We start from the raw sequence: 14413 nt of genomic DNA, 5'->3' as shown, positions 1-14413 counted from the left end.
GCGCTGAGATCAGCGCTCTGTTCTCGTCTCTTCTATCCCCTTCTGTCGTTTGCGCTGTTAAGCACTTTCTTCGTCTACCATGCAGCACCAACCAGCCCAATCAAGCACCTTGTTAAAGCTCTTTAACGTTCTCGCGTTAATGAAGGTGGCGCCTGCTCTGCAGAAACGTTAATGTTGCAGGCCTCGCTGCGGGAACAAGCGTCAAGTTGATAATAAGCGCGCACGCCATCTGAAGCAGAATTGCGCTGCTCAGACATTGAACGAGATCGTTCCTGCTCGTGTCATAACACGATTGCGAATGCAGCCACGAATCACGTCATAAGCTTGTCTTCCTTCGTGGACGGAAGCGAGCTGATATACTTTCTGAGATGTCCGGGCCACGTCACCGGGGCAAGATAGCCAGCAAGCATGACGAAAACCTTGCGACGATGATGCGGCGCGGCGGGCGAAGATCACGAAGAAGCGTGTCGGTGCATAGAGAATTGGCCGCTGCGAACGCCGCCGCCGCTTCTGGAAGTTTGGCGACCTTGGTTGGCTGCGCCCTCTCCCTCGTGGCCGTTGAAAAGGCAGACGCGCGGCCGGCGGTGCGCCAGACGAGTGCCGGCTCCGTTGCGTGTGGTCGCAGTATGGCTCGAGTTGTGTGGCTGTTGGTGGTCGTGTGTGCCTCCGCATCGCTAGCCATCGAGAGGGAGGGCGACTCGTCAGAGAAAGAAGGAAATGAGCCCAGACGGGGCGGACGCTTTTTCAACGCCATCTTTACGCCTTACCTGCAACCCAGGTGAGATGTCTGCTGCTGCAAGGTTTAATGAGACTGGTATTTTATCCACCCTTGATTCCAGTCTATGTTATCGCCGTGCTTGTCCTCCTCAAGAATCTGGAGATTTCCGCGGCTGACGTCCTCGAGACACATCCGTGAAAGAACACAAAAAACATTTTTTTTTAGAGTGAGTTCAGCCATCGAAAATATCAACAGCTCCCGCAGGGCACCCGAGATTACAATCTCGCATCAGTAATTATGTACCTTCAAAATATTGTTTGGGCTCCACAAATTGAAATTGAGAGTAAACAGTGCGGGCACGAAAGAGCGCGCTTTAATTGACACGTTCTTAAAGATGGTTTGCAGTGACGTCATTTAAACCGCCGTGTTGGTGCATGTGGGGTCGGGATATCTGTGACGTCACGTTAACCCTGTCAAAACACCATTTCTTAGTTCGCGTATTGGCCCTATCGGGTCGTTTTCACGTCGACGCTACTTGCTTGTCTTCAAATTCACCGCGCCCCTCCGCGGTGGTCTAAGGTACTCGGCTGCTGACCCGCAGGTCGCGGAATCGAACCCCTGCTGCGGTGGGCGCATTTTCGATGAAGGCGAAAATTCTGTAGGCCTGTGTACTCAGATTTGGGTGCACGTTAACGAACACCAGGTGGTCGAAATTTCCACAGCCTTCCACTGCGGCGCCTCTCATAATCGTATGGTGGTTTAGGGACGTTAATCCCAACATGTCAATGAATCAAATCAGTCACCACTGCGGATAACGCCGAGTATAAACTGCAGGTCCTGTGGCAGATTAGTGATTGCATTTCCTTTGGTAATCGATACGCGCATGCATACAATGCTCACGTAAGCGACATTTTATTTTTGCCTAATGACGGTGATAAGCAATTGCTCGTGACGTCACTACAAGTATGGCCGCTAAAGGCAGCGTTAGCTCTGCTGAATATTTCGAGCCACAATTACGCCAACGTGACATAAACTGTTGACGCCGAAAAGAAGAGTGCATGCATGAGTTAGCACTTCATTTTCGCGTACACAAAAAGGGGGACGACTTCCTCCCCTTTGTGGCTATGTGGTAGATCAGGCTGAAATTTGAACGGCATGAAGCCACCTTGCCGAGTTGCACTGCTAGGCGTTCGTTCATGCGCACCTTGCAAGTCGTCGTTGAGACGCGTATGATTGCTGTGCGGGCCTCGAACCAACAGTGCCGTATCGCTGTCTTATTCAAACTTCCGAAAATGGGCTTGTGACGTAGCATATCGCCATGCTCATTGCCAGACAGCTGTAACGTGGAGTACAATCCGAGGAACAGTGAACTGCTGGACCAGCTTCTCCCGAGAGTAGCGTAATCGAGTTCTATTTGGCAAATGGAATGCAGAAGTCACATCTTATTCCGTCTTATCAATACTCCGAAATATTCTTCTTAGCTGAACATGTGTATATTTTGAGTGCTCGGGATTACATTAATCGCTTCCTGCATTCTACTCAGCTGCCGTGATTCGCCCCAAATCATTTGCCTCAGTTTGTTGTGCAGACGTTTGCATTCATTCATCTTTTGGTTCCTCTCTCAGCAAAACGAACGAGGGCGAAGGGAAGTCGCGCTCGTCCGTGTACTCCTTGCTTCGTTCTTGTTTGTCTCGCGCAATGTTGCTAGGCCGGCCGGCAATTTCGATTGGCCTGTCACTATCAGAGGGTCAGGCCAAATATTTAGATGCGCCGTCAGACACGAAAACTGAGCGGCGTCAGCACTAAGTGATATGCACAGTCATCGTGCGATTGCGTCATCGAATGAGGTCACTCTGAGCTCGAGTAAACAAATTCTTCGACCTCATGGACTGAACAGACGACACTTGCCTTTTTTTTTTCATGTTCATTCATGACAACCGGTTCTTTAGATTCGTGCTGTTGCATTTCTCACGGTACGAAGCAGCAGTGTCGCGTTTTCTCTAAGGGCAGAGCGCCATCTTAGCACTTGGACATGGGTATTCAACTCTTAACGTGCTGTCCCTTACCGCAAAAACTGTGACACTTCACTTAGCTCACGGCGAAAGTTTCCGCTGCAAATCAGCGCAGCCAACGTGTAAAACATCCGCCCCACGGGTCCCAGGGGCGGCGCGCTCAGGCGTGATGTTAACTCAAATGGTGGCGCTTGGTACGCCCTTGGCTTTTTTTTTCTTTCTTTTGCTTCGTTGCCTGCTGAAAGAGAAGCCACACTTTATATTCAAGGTCTCGTTTATTATTTTATTCTGGCGTGGAAACTCGCTATACAAAGCCGAGCTCGGCTGTATCCATATCTGAGAGGGTGGGGTAATGTTGCACGACGCACAAAAATGCCGACCTCTCTGGCCTTGCAAGCTCTTCAGAGATGCACACTTAATAGCCTCTCGCGAAGGACTTGTGGCACTGGTGGAGTGATACAGCAAACCGATACCAGCCGGAAATACTGTGTGTCGCAGGGGACGTGGATGTTATCGAAAAACATATAATAATTGTTGTCCCAGAGCCACGATATGATTGTGAGTCATTCTATAGTGGAGGGATGCGGAAATTTCGACCACCGAATGTGCACCTAAGCACACAGGCCTCTAGCATTTTTGCCTCCGTCGAAAATGCTTCGATCCTGCGGGTCAGAAGTCGAGTGGAGACCAGAGGGGCGGGTCCACATGGCGTTAGAGGAGCTTGCTCGTAGGTGAACGGGGCGTTTCTTGGCAAGGCCATTTCTGTAGGAAGGCTTGTTAACGAGTAAGCGCATCATGTACGTCGAAGGCAGCGTTGACGTTCTGCGCCGGCACTGCACCGTGTTGGCCATGTCGATCGGCACGTTAACGACCTGCCCCTTTATGCCATACTGGCATAGAGCGATGTACTTTCGTGAAGAGTGGCCACTCGAGCCTTTTCGCGGCCGAGCAAGAAAGAGTCTGACCAACCGCTCCATGGCCTACCCGCGCTCGCTTTTACTAAATAGCCGCCCCGGGAAGACCATGAAGACCCAAGTTTGACATCAAATTTGCTTCAAACAAAAAACAAATTGCGGAATTCTCCATATCGGCTCCACATCGTATCCCGCTGATGACGTTTACTGCTTTACCACAAAAATCAGTCAAGTCCAACTATAGATAGTGCTGTCGTTCTGCATTTTTTCGCAGAAATGGCGCACATCATTGTGGTTTAGATGTGCTGCACATATATTCCCTTTCTAGAAGCATGAGTGTGTAGCCCAGTGGTAAAGACACTCGCTTTCGTAGCGTGAGGGTACGGGTTCACATCCAAGCATCGGAAAGAAGATAAATTGTTGTTTTATTTATGTTGAAGACATTATCGGCTCTAACCAGCCGCTCGTGGCGGCTGGTTAAAACCGATAATGTCTGCACCATGTCCACTCTTTACGGAAGTATGTTAATTGGCCGCTGCCGTGAGTCAAATGCTTAACTCTCATAAATGGCAGTGATATCAATGGGTTTGGAAGCAAGCAGGTTATATACACGCGTGCACTCATCATGTCACGTGCTGCCCTGCCTACGAATCGACGATCATCGCCCTGCCTGACGGTTTTTTATATGCGAATGTAGTTCTTAGTCGGGCTATGTAAGGCATCCGGCGTTGTCCGCGCGCCGGCAGGCGTTCTCTCCGCCATGCTCTCTGCTCTCACTCCCTCTCCCATTGCAACAGGCGCTGGCGCGCGACTTATCCTCTCCCCTAGCATTCGGAGCATGTGTTGCGAGAGAGCCTAGGAGAGGGCAGGTGCGGCGCTTCTCTGCTACTTCCGTTGCCATTCGTTCTCTCTCCTCCCTGCGCCCCACTTTCCTGTTTACTCGCGCCTCACTCTCGACCGTTCGCTTGCTGGGCGCCTCGCGAAAACATCCGGAAATGTGTGCTCGAGACGCCGCTGTGAAACGCCAAGCCGAGAACGTTGTTTGTTTTGTTGACGTCATAGTAATTTTAAACCGTGCGGAAACATATGGTCACACACTTTGGGAATGTAGCATGGTGCCGCCGGTGGCGGATATTGTCCGTGATCCCTCTCTTGAGCACTGGGACTGTATTGACCAGCTCAGACCCAGTCGAAAGGTCGTGGAGTGGGTCACGCAGGTCGCCGTCAACCTTGGGCTGATGGCCTTCTCACACGTAATCATAAGTAGTTGCTTTCTAACGAAATAAATTTTTTCCATCCGAGACAACCGTCATGGCGCATATTCTTTGGGAGTGCGGTGTTCGCCGCCACTACTCGGACGAGCGTGTGGCGGACGACTGGCTCAGCTGTGGCCAGCGGCTCTTCTCAGCCCGCGTGCAGTGAACTAAATCTGGGTGTCTAGCGAGCCAGGGCTATCGCCGAGGACATCGCACGATGCTCCGTGGACCATGGCTCCTGGGGGTCTAGCCTGGGCCAGGGATTCTTCGTTGGATTTCTCGTTATTACCTACCATCCATCTACAAGAGCTGGAAACGCATACCGCGTTTCTCGCGACACGTGCGTTTTTGTGTCCTAACGTGCGTAACTCAGTTATGAACGCTACGTAATGCATTCGAATTTTCTCACGATTCCCTTCGGGGAGGTAGGGACATTTTTTTTTCTAAACAGTGGGTGAATATTGAGCGTGCGCAGGCCGAGTATGCGTGCATTTTTTGCTGCATTGACGGCGTAATTTTCAGGGGCGAAGCACCCTATAGTCTACGGCAGTCCCGCGTCCCTCCGGCGTGCCCAGCACAACATATCTACGGACGCTTCGCCCCACTCATCATCATTCACTTTGTGTGTGAACACGGCCTCATCAAGTGTGAGACCCACGGGACCACTTTATGCTCCCCCGTAGCAGAGTACTAAGTATTCTGAATCGTTCACCACTTTTTTAAAACCAAGTGTTAATTTCCATTGCCCACATGTTTAGAATAGAAGCTCCTGAAGGCCAACTCCGGCGATTTTTCTAGGTCAATTGATCTCGATGAAATTCGCTGTGTACGTTCGATTGCGCATTTCCGTCATTTATGCCAAATCACAGGCTTCGGAGATGCGCTCATTCTTCGCAAGTGAATTTTAAAGATTGCTTTGAAAAGCTCACCTTGCTTGCCAGAATTATTGGCAACACTGCCTGTGTGACGTCATGTTTGGCTTGTCAACGGAAGTGACGCAGCCGATGGCATCGCTACTTTGGCCGCTACAGCGTTTATTGTGCTGGCCATAAGGCGACGGAAGGGGTGTTTGGCACAAGTATAGCACGGGAGAGCTTTCTTCCTTCCTCTACGGTGTTTGGCCGGCGCTTCACTGGGCTGACTTAGACAGTTTTCATACTACACGCCGGTAGGACTAGTATATGGCCTCCGGTTCTTACCAAATAGTACGTCATACGCAGACAGGGCGCCTGTTCTGGTTTCGGTTTTGCACCTTCTTGCTTACTAAAATTATTTTCGAATTTCCCGAGCATTTCAACTATTGGTTTCATGACAAGTGTCTCAGGAACATAGAATCACCATTACCTTGACATGGCCGAAAAATCGCTGAAGTACGGCTTCAAGTCAAGGGTCGTGCGTCCTCGATTCATGTAGTTGTAGTAGGAAGCCATCTCTCGTTTATTCCTTGAAACGTCAGCTGGATGGCGGTACTTGTATGTGATGAATATATGATAAAAATACTTGGACCCTCCATTCCATGAAGGCAGTCGTTCAGCGATGTCGTGTAATGCTTTTGATTGTTTCTTTCTTATTATACGTTTACTTGCGTGTTTATTTATAGCACCCCTTGCAGAATCAGATTGGTGGGAGAGTTGGTTTTGGTTCACAATTAAGTAAAAATGGCAGCATATCCATGGGGTGAATGATGGAGAGTGGAACGAAGCATCCGTCCGTCCATGCGTGCATCTGTGTGGCCGCCCGTGCGTCCATCCGCCCGTCAGTGCGTGCGTCTGTTCGTACATCCGCACGTTCATATGTGCGTCCGTCCCTGCGTTCGTCCATGCATCCGCCCATGCATCTGTCTGTGTGTCCGTTCGTCCATCTAGTCAACGCTCCAAATACCACCATCTCGCATCTTTTCATCATATATTCCGCATATAGAAGCACCGCCATCCAGCGGACATTCGAAGGACTAAACGAGAGGTAGCACACGCACACTTCCTTAGGGCTTGCGCTTGGTGTCTACTTCCCACCTTCAACCACCTCGAGTTCATAGTATATACTAGTTCATTGTATTCATGGCACTGCGGCCCAACGCTCGCTAAACCTTTATAAACCAAGGAGGCTACGCCCAGCGAGTATAACGTAGCAACCCCTTTCTTGTCAGATAGTGCTCAATGTACGTGCCAATGGCTGCTAAGGGGGAATGAGAGACAGGAGAATTCGGCTTTTAGTTAACGTGCACGCTGCGAATTTTTCATTGTTCAACAACGCACAGGAGAAATCTCCCACCGGCACTACCTTGGAGGTCAAAGCGTAAGACTGGTTACGTACTACGACGAGGCACGAACGGGTGCCACGTTAAGGAGCTTCGCCTCTAAAAGATGCCAGATGGCGCTACTGGAAATTTCACTAAATGGACGGAAACATGAACGCTTCGCCCCACTCACCATGATTCAATGCATGCTGTGATTTTTTATCACTTTGGGGAGACCAGCTGCTCTTCCTTAGTCGAGTACGGAGTACTGGAAATCGTCACTTTTTTTTCTACACAAACAACTTTGCTTTTTTGTGTGTGTGTTTGTTCACTGGAACGAGTTTTCGCACTCAAGTATTCTGAACCGTTTCTGCGGCTACTGCACGTAACAAGCAGGTAGTCGAGCAAAGTGTAGCGCATTCGCCGAGTTTGCGAATTTCGCGCCGGAAAACATCGACGCTTCGGTAGACGGAGCACGAACGGGAATCGCTGCAGGTGCTAAGCTTCCTCATGGTGCAGCCGCATAAGTGTTTTTAAAACATTTGCGTTAAGAAAAAAAAAAGATGTGTATATATACTCTTATGATCGGCGATTTAGGTGAGATATACGCCAACTTGTTTTTCAGTCGGCTAAAAGGCTGGTTTCTGCAGAGGTGGTTTTGGAGCCTCACTGCTTCTTTTGTTATATTCCCACGTATCAGATCGAGGTGACTTCACCTGCCCGTGTGGCATCGTTTCGGCCAAACAGCAGGCCCACAATGCAGTTCGATGAGCGGGCGCTTGTCGAATGCTTTCAGTGAATTACTTGGCCCTTTCGTCCATGCCTTAGCCAACAGAGGTGCGCAATAAATTTTTGTCCGCATATATACCTTTCGAGCAGCGAAATATTCGCGCAATGAGCAAAATAACTATACGTCATCACTCAAAAGGAGTCTAAAATCTCGTGCCCAATTTTCATGCTTATTGTACGCCTCTCTCCACACTTTCCACGCATGTCGATGTTTTCTGTACTCCGGATAACTTTTCTGGCTTTCAGCAAAGAGTTCTCAGATTTCAAATGTGACACATACAAGCACAATACATACGCGTGATTCAGAAGAGCGCTTTCGTCGCCTCGAGTTCCCGAGCATTCTGCGAACCGCAATGCTAAGGTGACCGCTGAAACGTCGTCCGTTGAAACACGTGCTCTTTTCGCGAACAATGGGATTCCTTTCCGTTGCAAGGCTCGCACGGTGCGCCGACCGAATATGATCGCGCCACGTCACTCCTGGAAGTTATTTCATATAATGTGACTCTTTATCTATTAATATATGATTTCTTCCCTGAATTTCTCGAAACGTTATTAAAATAGCAGTACGATTTAAAAAGACATGATCATTTTATTACTTTTCGCAAGTACTGACATTAAATTGACAAAACCTTATCGTTGACCCGTTAACTCAATTATGGTTTACTCAATACACCTTACCTAGAAATCATTCCCACGCTTGTGCTTTAACAGTCGGATGTCATTGTTATTTTTCATGCCTTTTGTGGTCAATTTTTTACGCCATACGGGCACCGGGCATGCTATATTTGAAAAGTAATGATTTCTTTTAAGTTGATCTCTTGAAGTAATGCATTAGAACACTCCTTACAGCAAAGGGTGCTTCAATTGTTCGTAATTTCATTGCTGCCAGGTCTCTACACCCAACTTCGGAAATGGATTAACTGCATGTGTACCGATCAACAGCCGGTGCTGGGCCAACTTGGGGCAAGCGACTGCACGGGTGTCGGGCCACGTTTCCCGTCGCGTACACTAATTGTCCTTGGAGTCCAGGAAGCCTTTCATTGTCCCCATTAGCGGCTTGGCGAAAAGACGGTGTCGAGATAGATGCGTCTCGTCAGCAGGAGGCGCCTGTGGCGTTAGCTGATTGGCGTGGCTTTATCAAACAGCAAACGAGGAAATAAATGCATCTTCAAAGAACCCGCACAGTTGATTATGATAAAGCTTGTGTTCCCAGCGCGAATACGAATGTGTCATCTCCATGTTTTCTCACAAGGCATACATTTTTCTGCGAACTTTCTCAACGAAAGAAACTTCAAACAGTTAGCACTTAGTAAAGCGATGAAGGCTGCTCTAGTGAACGTCCATGGTAGAATAGTGTAAACGTCTGCTGATTTACGATTTAGACTGCGCTTGGGACTGTCCCTTGTCTGGTTCGTTCTCTCTACTTCGACTCTTGTGTATCATCCCAATATCAGTATGAAATTGTGTATTTCACCGACCACACTCTAAAAACAAAAAAAAAAGGGGGGGGGGGGAAGCAGAGAATGGAGAAACGGGCTCCGTTTCTCTTTCGGCGCAGCGACTTGCTCCCTTTCGGGCGCTTTACCCGTCGCTCCCTCTCGCGACAAGGAGCAAAGCTTCTCCCACGATGTTCCAGTTCCTCCTGAAACACGTGTTTTTGAACGCGCACATACGCACGCTGAGCCTAGCCGGCCGCAGCCTGTCGCGTGCGATTATTTTTACCTACAACTGATACAATATTGGCGCTTATTTTTTGTTTTAGTGATATACAGTTTTATTGATATTGATTTGCTCCCCACACTTGCGTGTGTGTCTCGTGTTGTTTCATATTACCAATTTGTCACGAGGAGCTCTGCTTCCACAAACAGTCTTGCTTTATCGTATACCTTGGACTGCACACAAATAATGGATTCTTTCGGTGTTGACATACTTGGTAAGCATACGCGCTTTAGTGTCGCACGGCGCTGATAGCCATCATCAATTCAATGAGGCGCATAAAGAAGCATTGCATTCTAGCAAACGTGATACAGTCCATGCGTCAAAGCACGGTCATGTACAACTGCGGCAGTTCTACGTGCCGCAACCACCATGTGATAATCAGGCACGCCGTGGTGGGGTCTGCGGATGAATTTCGACTGACTGAAGTTCTTTACCGTGAATCCAAACATGAGCACACGGGTGTTTGCATTTTGCCTCAATCCGAATACGGCCTCAGTGGCCGGGAGTGGGGCCTGCGCCCCCGAGCATAGTCACACGACAGCCAATGCGGCTAAGCGACCACGGCAGGCGACAGCACAAAGGAAAGCCGGTGCAATACTAAATTCGTGTAACCGAGCTGCCGCGACGCCAACAGCAATTGACATCGCTCCCGATAGAAAACAGTCTGGTGTGAAGTCATCTTCTTCCATTTCTCTCACTCGACCCGCGTTGTAACGTACGTATAGCACACTAAGACGGCTGTTACCGCATCAAAAACATTCTCATCGAAGGGCTAGCAGTGTACTGTATCCATGGGTAACGATCACACTCGTGGAGGGCGCCTAAATAGAATGTAAACAAAAGTTAACGCGAGACAACTAAACCAAGTCGATGCAACGACAGAAACAACAGTTTGTCTGCACGCTGCGCCCTCTCCGAGTGGAAAGGAGAAGAATAACAAACATGACCTCCAAAATGGCAAGCGCGCGGTATGCAGCGTTTTTGACAGTGTTTTCCCGGCGCCGCTTCCCTCGGCGCCAACGCCGCCAGAGAGGGTGGCATACCATATGAGGAGCGCCGAGGCCAGCGTCAGCTGTCCGTCAATGCAGCTACAAAACATGTTCCTAAAACCGGTTTCTTGTCTTATTTGCAGTTCTGAGGTGACAAAAACAAATCGCAGTACCACCGAAAAGAATTTTGTTTGTTTGGCAGAGATTGCTGCGCCGCGCGGTGCACGAGCCACCTCCACTGAAATAACTGCTGTGCCGCACGGAAGTGACGCCATACACTTTTCCGGTTGGGCGCTTGGTTTGAATAGTCGGAGTGTCTAGCGGTATGTCTAGACGTAATGATAGAAGTAATTAGAGTTACGTCCAAACGTAAATGTAAAAAAAATGTTAGTTAGGTCAAGCGTGACAATAAAAAACCGGCTTGTTAATAATACCCAATCGATCGGCATTTGTGGCGTTGTTGGTTAGAACAACGCATTAAGAATGAGTGAGGTCCGTGGTTCAAGCCCCATTGCAGTCCTGTAAATTTTAATTTTTGTTCGCGCATGTGTTCATTTAACAATTGCGTCTCCTCATCGGCCTCCCGTCAGCCTGACTTGCTGTTGGTGGTCCCGTCCACAGGCCCTTTAATATTGGATGTTGGACGACTCTCGCAGACTTTGCTATATTTATTATGATAAAGTGTTTAGCGAATTAATGGCGAGACGCAAAAGGACATGAAATACTCAAATGCAGCTGGCTGCATTGGTTTCTCAGGCACACGCTTCAGGCTTGTTGATTTCTACGGTTTATCAAAGTTTTGATGACAGAAAGCCGCACTGCAACGTAGCCACAGGAACCTTTTTTATGTCGCTCAGTTTACCATCACCTGACGAGGTAACTGGCAGGCCGCTTCAAAATACTGACGGCTCACAGCAATGCTATAGGTGGTTAGCACTTGATAAACGATACCCACGGGCAAGTGTCGACAGCGTTAGCCCATCTAACTACAAAACAGCTTGTGCGCCTAGCTGGATAACGGCTTGTGACAGAACGTGTTGGTCGTACGTGTTCGCACTTGACAAAACAGCCGGCAATGCAGTAGCTTTGGCCTTCGGAGATCCCAGGCTTCGTAAGAACACTACAATAAAGTTGCTTCCATCCATCGTAAGGAAAGTTTGCTGACACACTGGGGTTTCATGCATGTGCGTCCGGTCAGTCACACGTGAACTGTGCAAAAGCATTTATTTCATCGTCTACCTTGTCCTTCGCGACAAGCAAAACTCGGCAGCAAGGACACTTTCACCTCTGACAACACCACGCTTGGAATTGCAATCTAGAAAATGCAGTACGTCCAACAACAATAATCCGCACTTCATACTGAGAAATTGATGGCGCACACACTCAGATGAAGCTGCGGCGTGGTGGACGGCCGCGCTAGCTCCAACCTCCAGCTTTAACTGGGCATCCAGCAATCACATGAAGCAGCGACGACACAGGGTCTTCGGTCCTCCTTGGGGGCGGCCTAAGTCCGGGCCACGATTTTGCCGGAGTTTTCACCACCAACACACATCCCAGGCAACTACCATTTCGCACTGTTTACCTTTCGCAGCCGCAGTGCCCATGGCGCCCCCTGTATTTAAAATACTTGTATAATCTGTTTAATTAACAAATATTGACCAATTGGCTCGTCAAACACCTGTGTAGTATTTTTTGTAGATTTAATGCATTATAAATAAATAATTTATGCATTTAAGGAGCTTCAGGTAATAATTTTTTAAGTGACGTCACTTTCAAGCGGTGCAGAAGCCACTTCTGTGTGGGGCTGGCTGCTGCGCCGCGCGGCGCAGGAGACGCTGCCACGACTCATTCGGCAAACGTCCACCTCTCATCGTAGCCATCCGTACACCCGGTGTCAAATCACACACGACTACAGTGTACAGCTCAGTGTTCTAGTACGCTGCTACCATTGCCGCCGCGCTCACCGACTGAAGAAAAATTTGGAGGCTGTTACGTTCAAGGACCACGTGACTCGTCCTACTGCGCCTACTCCGCTTTTCAGGCGAGAGCACTGCAAACGGCTCCTGGCTTTCTCGACGCAGCAAAAGCACTCTCACTCTGCCAGTGGATGACAGTGCTCCTGCACCTGTTCGACCACCGAAACACGCCGGCTCTGAAGAGAGCATTTTAAGCGTGCTTTTGAGTGCTCCTTCTCTCCCAATGGAATTCGCCATTATTCTTACACCGTGACCACCATATATACAAGGAACGCCGCTATTTTGTAACAGAAACGGAAACGCGAACAACGTGGTACCACAGGTGCATCGACGTAAATAAAAACGGTGGTCGTCTGCTAACTTTCCCGAGAGTGATGAGCAAGTTCGCCAACTGTGGCGCTTCCGTCAGCACGCAATAAGCGAATAACTGGAGAGCCGCATAAACACTCATTCAACAGGTAGATGTCCCACCGTAACAAATTATTTACACTGTTTACTCTTTCCGCAACGCAGGCGCCTGCCTGAAGACAAAGGATTCACGTAGGTGCGAGCGGGGTCGAGCGGGTTGATGAGCAGTACGGAATGGGACGGATCTGTCTCCCTCTGGGGACGGTCTTTGGCGCTATCTAGAGAGGATGTGGTCGTATTCTTGCGAGTCACTCGGATGTCTTTTTTCTTGTACGGGCAAAGGTTTCGCCGACGTCTCGGACATATGAGTGAGTGGTGTTTTTGTTATGGTCTTGATTCAAAGGCCGGACATTGAATTTCTCGGCCAGCGTTGCCATGCTTTCAGAATAAATGTTCTGTGGTAGTTCCTCAAGAGTATTTTTTAAACAGCGTTTGCTTTTCATTTCTCTAAATTCACATGTCGCTACTTATACTTGTGCATCTACACTCTCGCGTTATTTGCGGACTGGGCAAATTCGACTGCGACATTCGAATAAAGTACCGGATGACCTAGAGCTAAAGGTGTTGCTATCGTGCGTAATCTTAAAAAAAGAAAAGCTTATAAGTATTATGCGCAGTATTCCTCGTGCTTTGAAGGAAGTAATGACACATTCTAAACGAACTCCCGCGCCATAAGGAAGCCTCCACGCAAGGAGAGTGACTAAAACATTCTGTGAAAACACCTCACATTATAAATCCTATGGTAATATGTGTCCAGAGGCAGTTAAACAGCTGAACGGAAAGAGGATATTGTGTGGCGGAAATTGCAGAGCGGGGTGTTTCCAAACCGTCGCCTGTACAGTAAATGGCACCCGGGGAAGTGTTTAACCCCAAATGTGCGCACTGTAATAGCACTGCAAGTCTAGTGCCCACTGTCTGGACGTGCCCTTCCTACAACGATCCAAGCAGAAACGTACAATCCAGAGACGCCGGAGAACAACGTGAAGTCCTCCGTGTCGCCCTTACCGCCGCCCAAGGGATTCCAGCAGAGACCGAAAACTCCTTCCCCGTGCCTACTTTTCACAGATAAAATTCCAACAGTATCACTGATTATCTAACGCATCAACGAGTGCTACAGATAAGGAGCAGCGACTGGGATTTGTTCCGTTCCGTCTGTACAGCTGCTCGTGCCTCCGACGATTTAACTCAAGGTTAACAAGAGGAAGTTGGCCGGCGTTTCAGTCGTGCATTGAAGCCAGCGTTCGATGCATGCTTTGCGCTCGTACGTGCCGGAGCGCCATTAGATTCGTGTTTGTCTTCTTCAAGCGACATATTGTCCTCCACGTTAACGAACGTATAAGAGAAAGGAAATCGGACACCTATTTGATGGTAACACACAATCATTCACGCTATTCCA

The 14413-nt window shown here is 48.8% G+C and overlaps 1 protein-coding gene across 1 annotated transcript in view; it reads left to right on the top strand.

The window, feature by feature from the left end:
• The first annotated feature begins 353 nt into the window (after positions 1–353).
• LOC119163335 (transforming growth factor-beta-induced protein ig-h3) overlaps positions 354–14413 on the top strand; it is a 42088-nt gene continuing 28028 nt past the window's right edge. The window contains exon 1 of the mRNA XM_037415314.2: positions 354–778. Within this exon, the coding sequence (XP_037271211.2) occupies positions 369–778 (410 nt within the window). The 5' untranslated portion in view covers positions 354–368. The remainder of the gene's footprint in view (positions 779–14413) is intronic.

The sequence above is a fragment of the Rhipicephalus microplus genome, chromosome 9, assembly GCF_043290135.1.
Source record: "Rhipicephalus microplus isolate Deutch F79 chromosome 9, USDA_Rmic, whole genome shotgun sequence".
Lineage (NCBI taxonomy): Eukaryota > Metazoa > Arthropoda > Arachnida > Ixodida > Ixodidae > Rhipicephalus > Rhipicephalus microplus.
The sequence above is the reverse complement of the archived record's forward strand: the minus strand, read 5'-3'. Positions and strand labels throughout refer to the sequence as shown.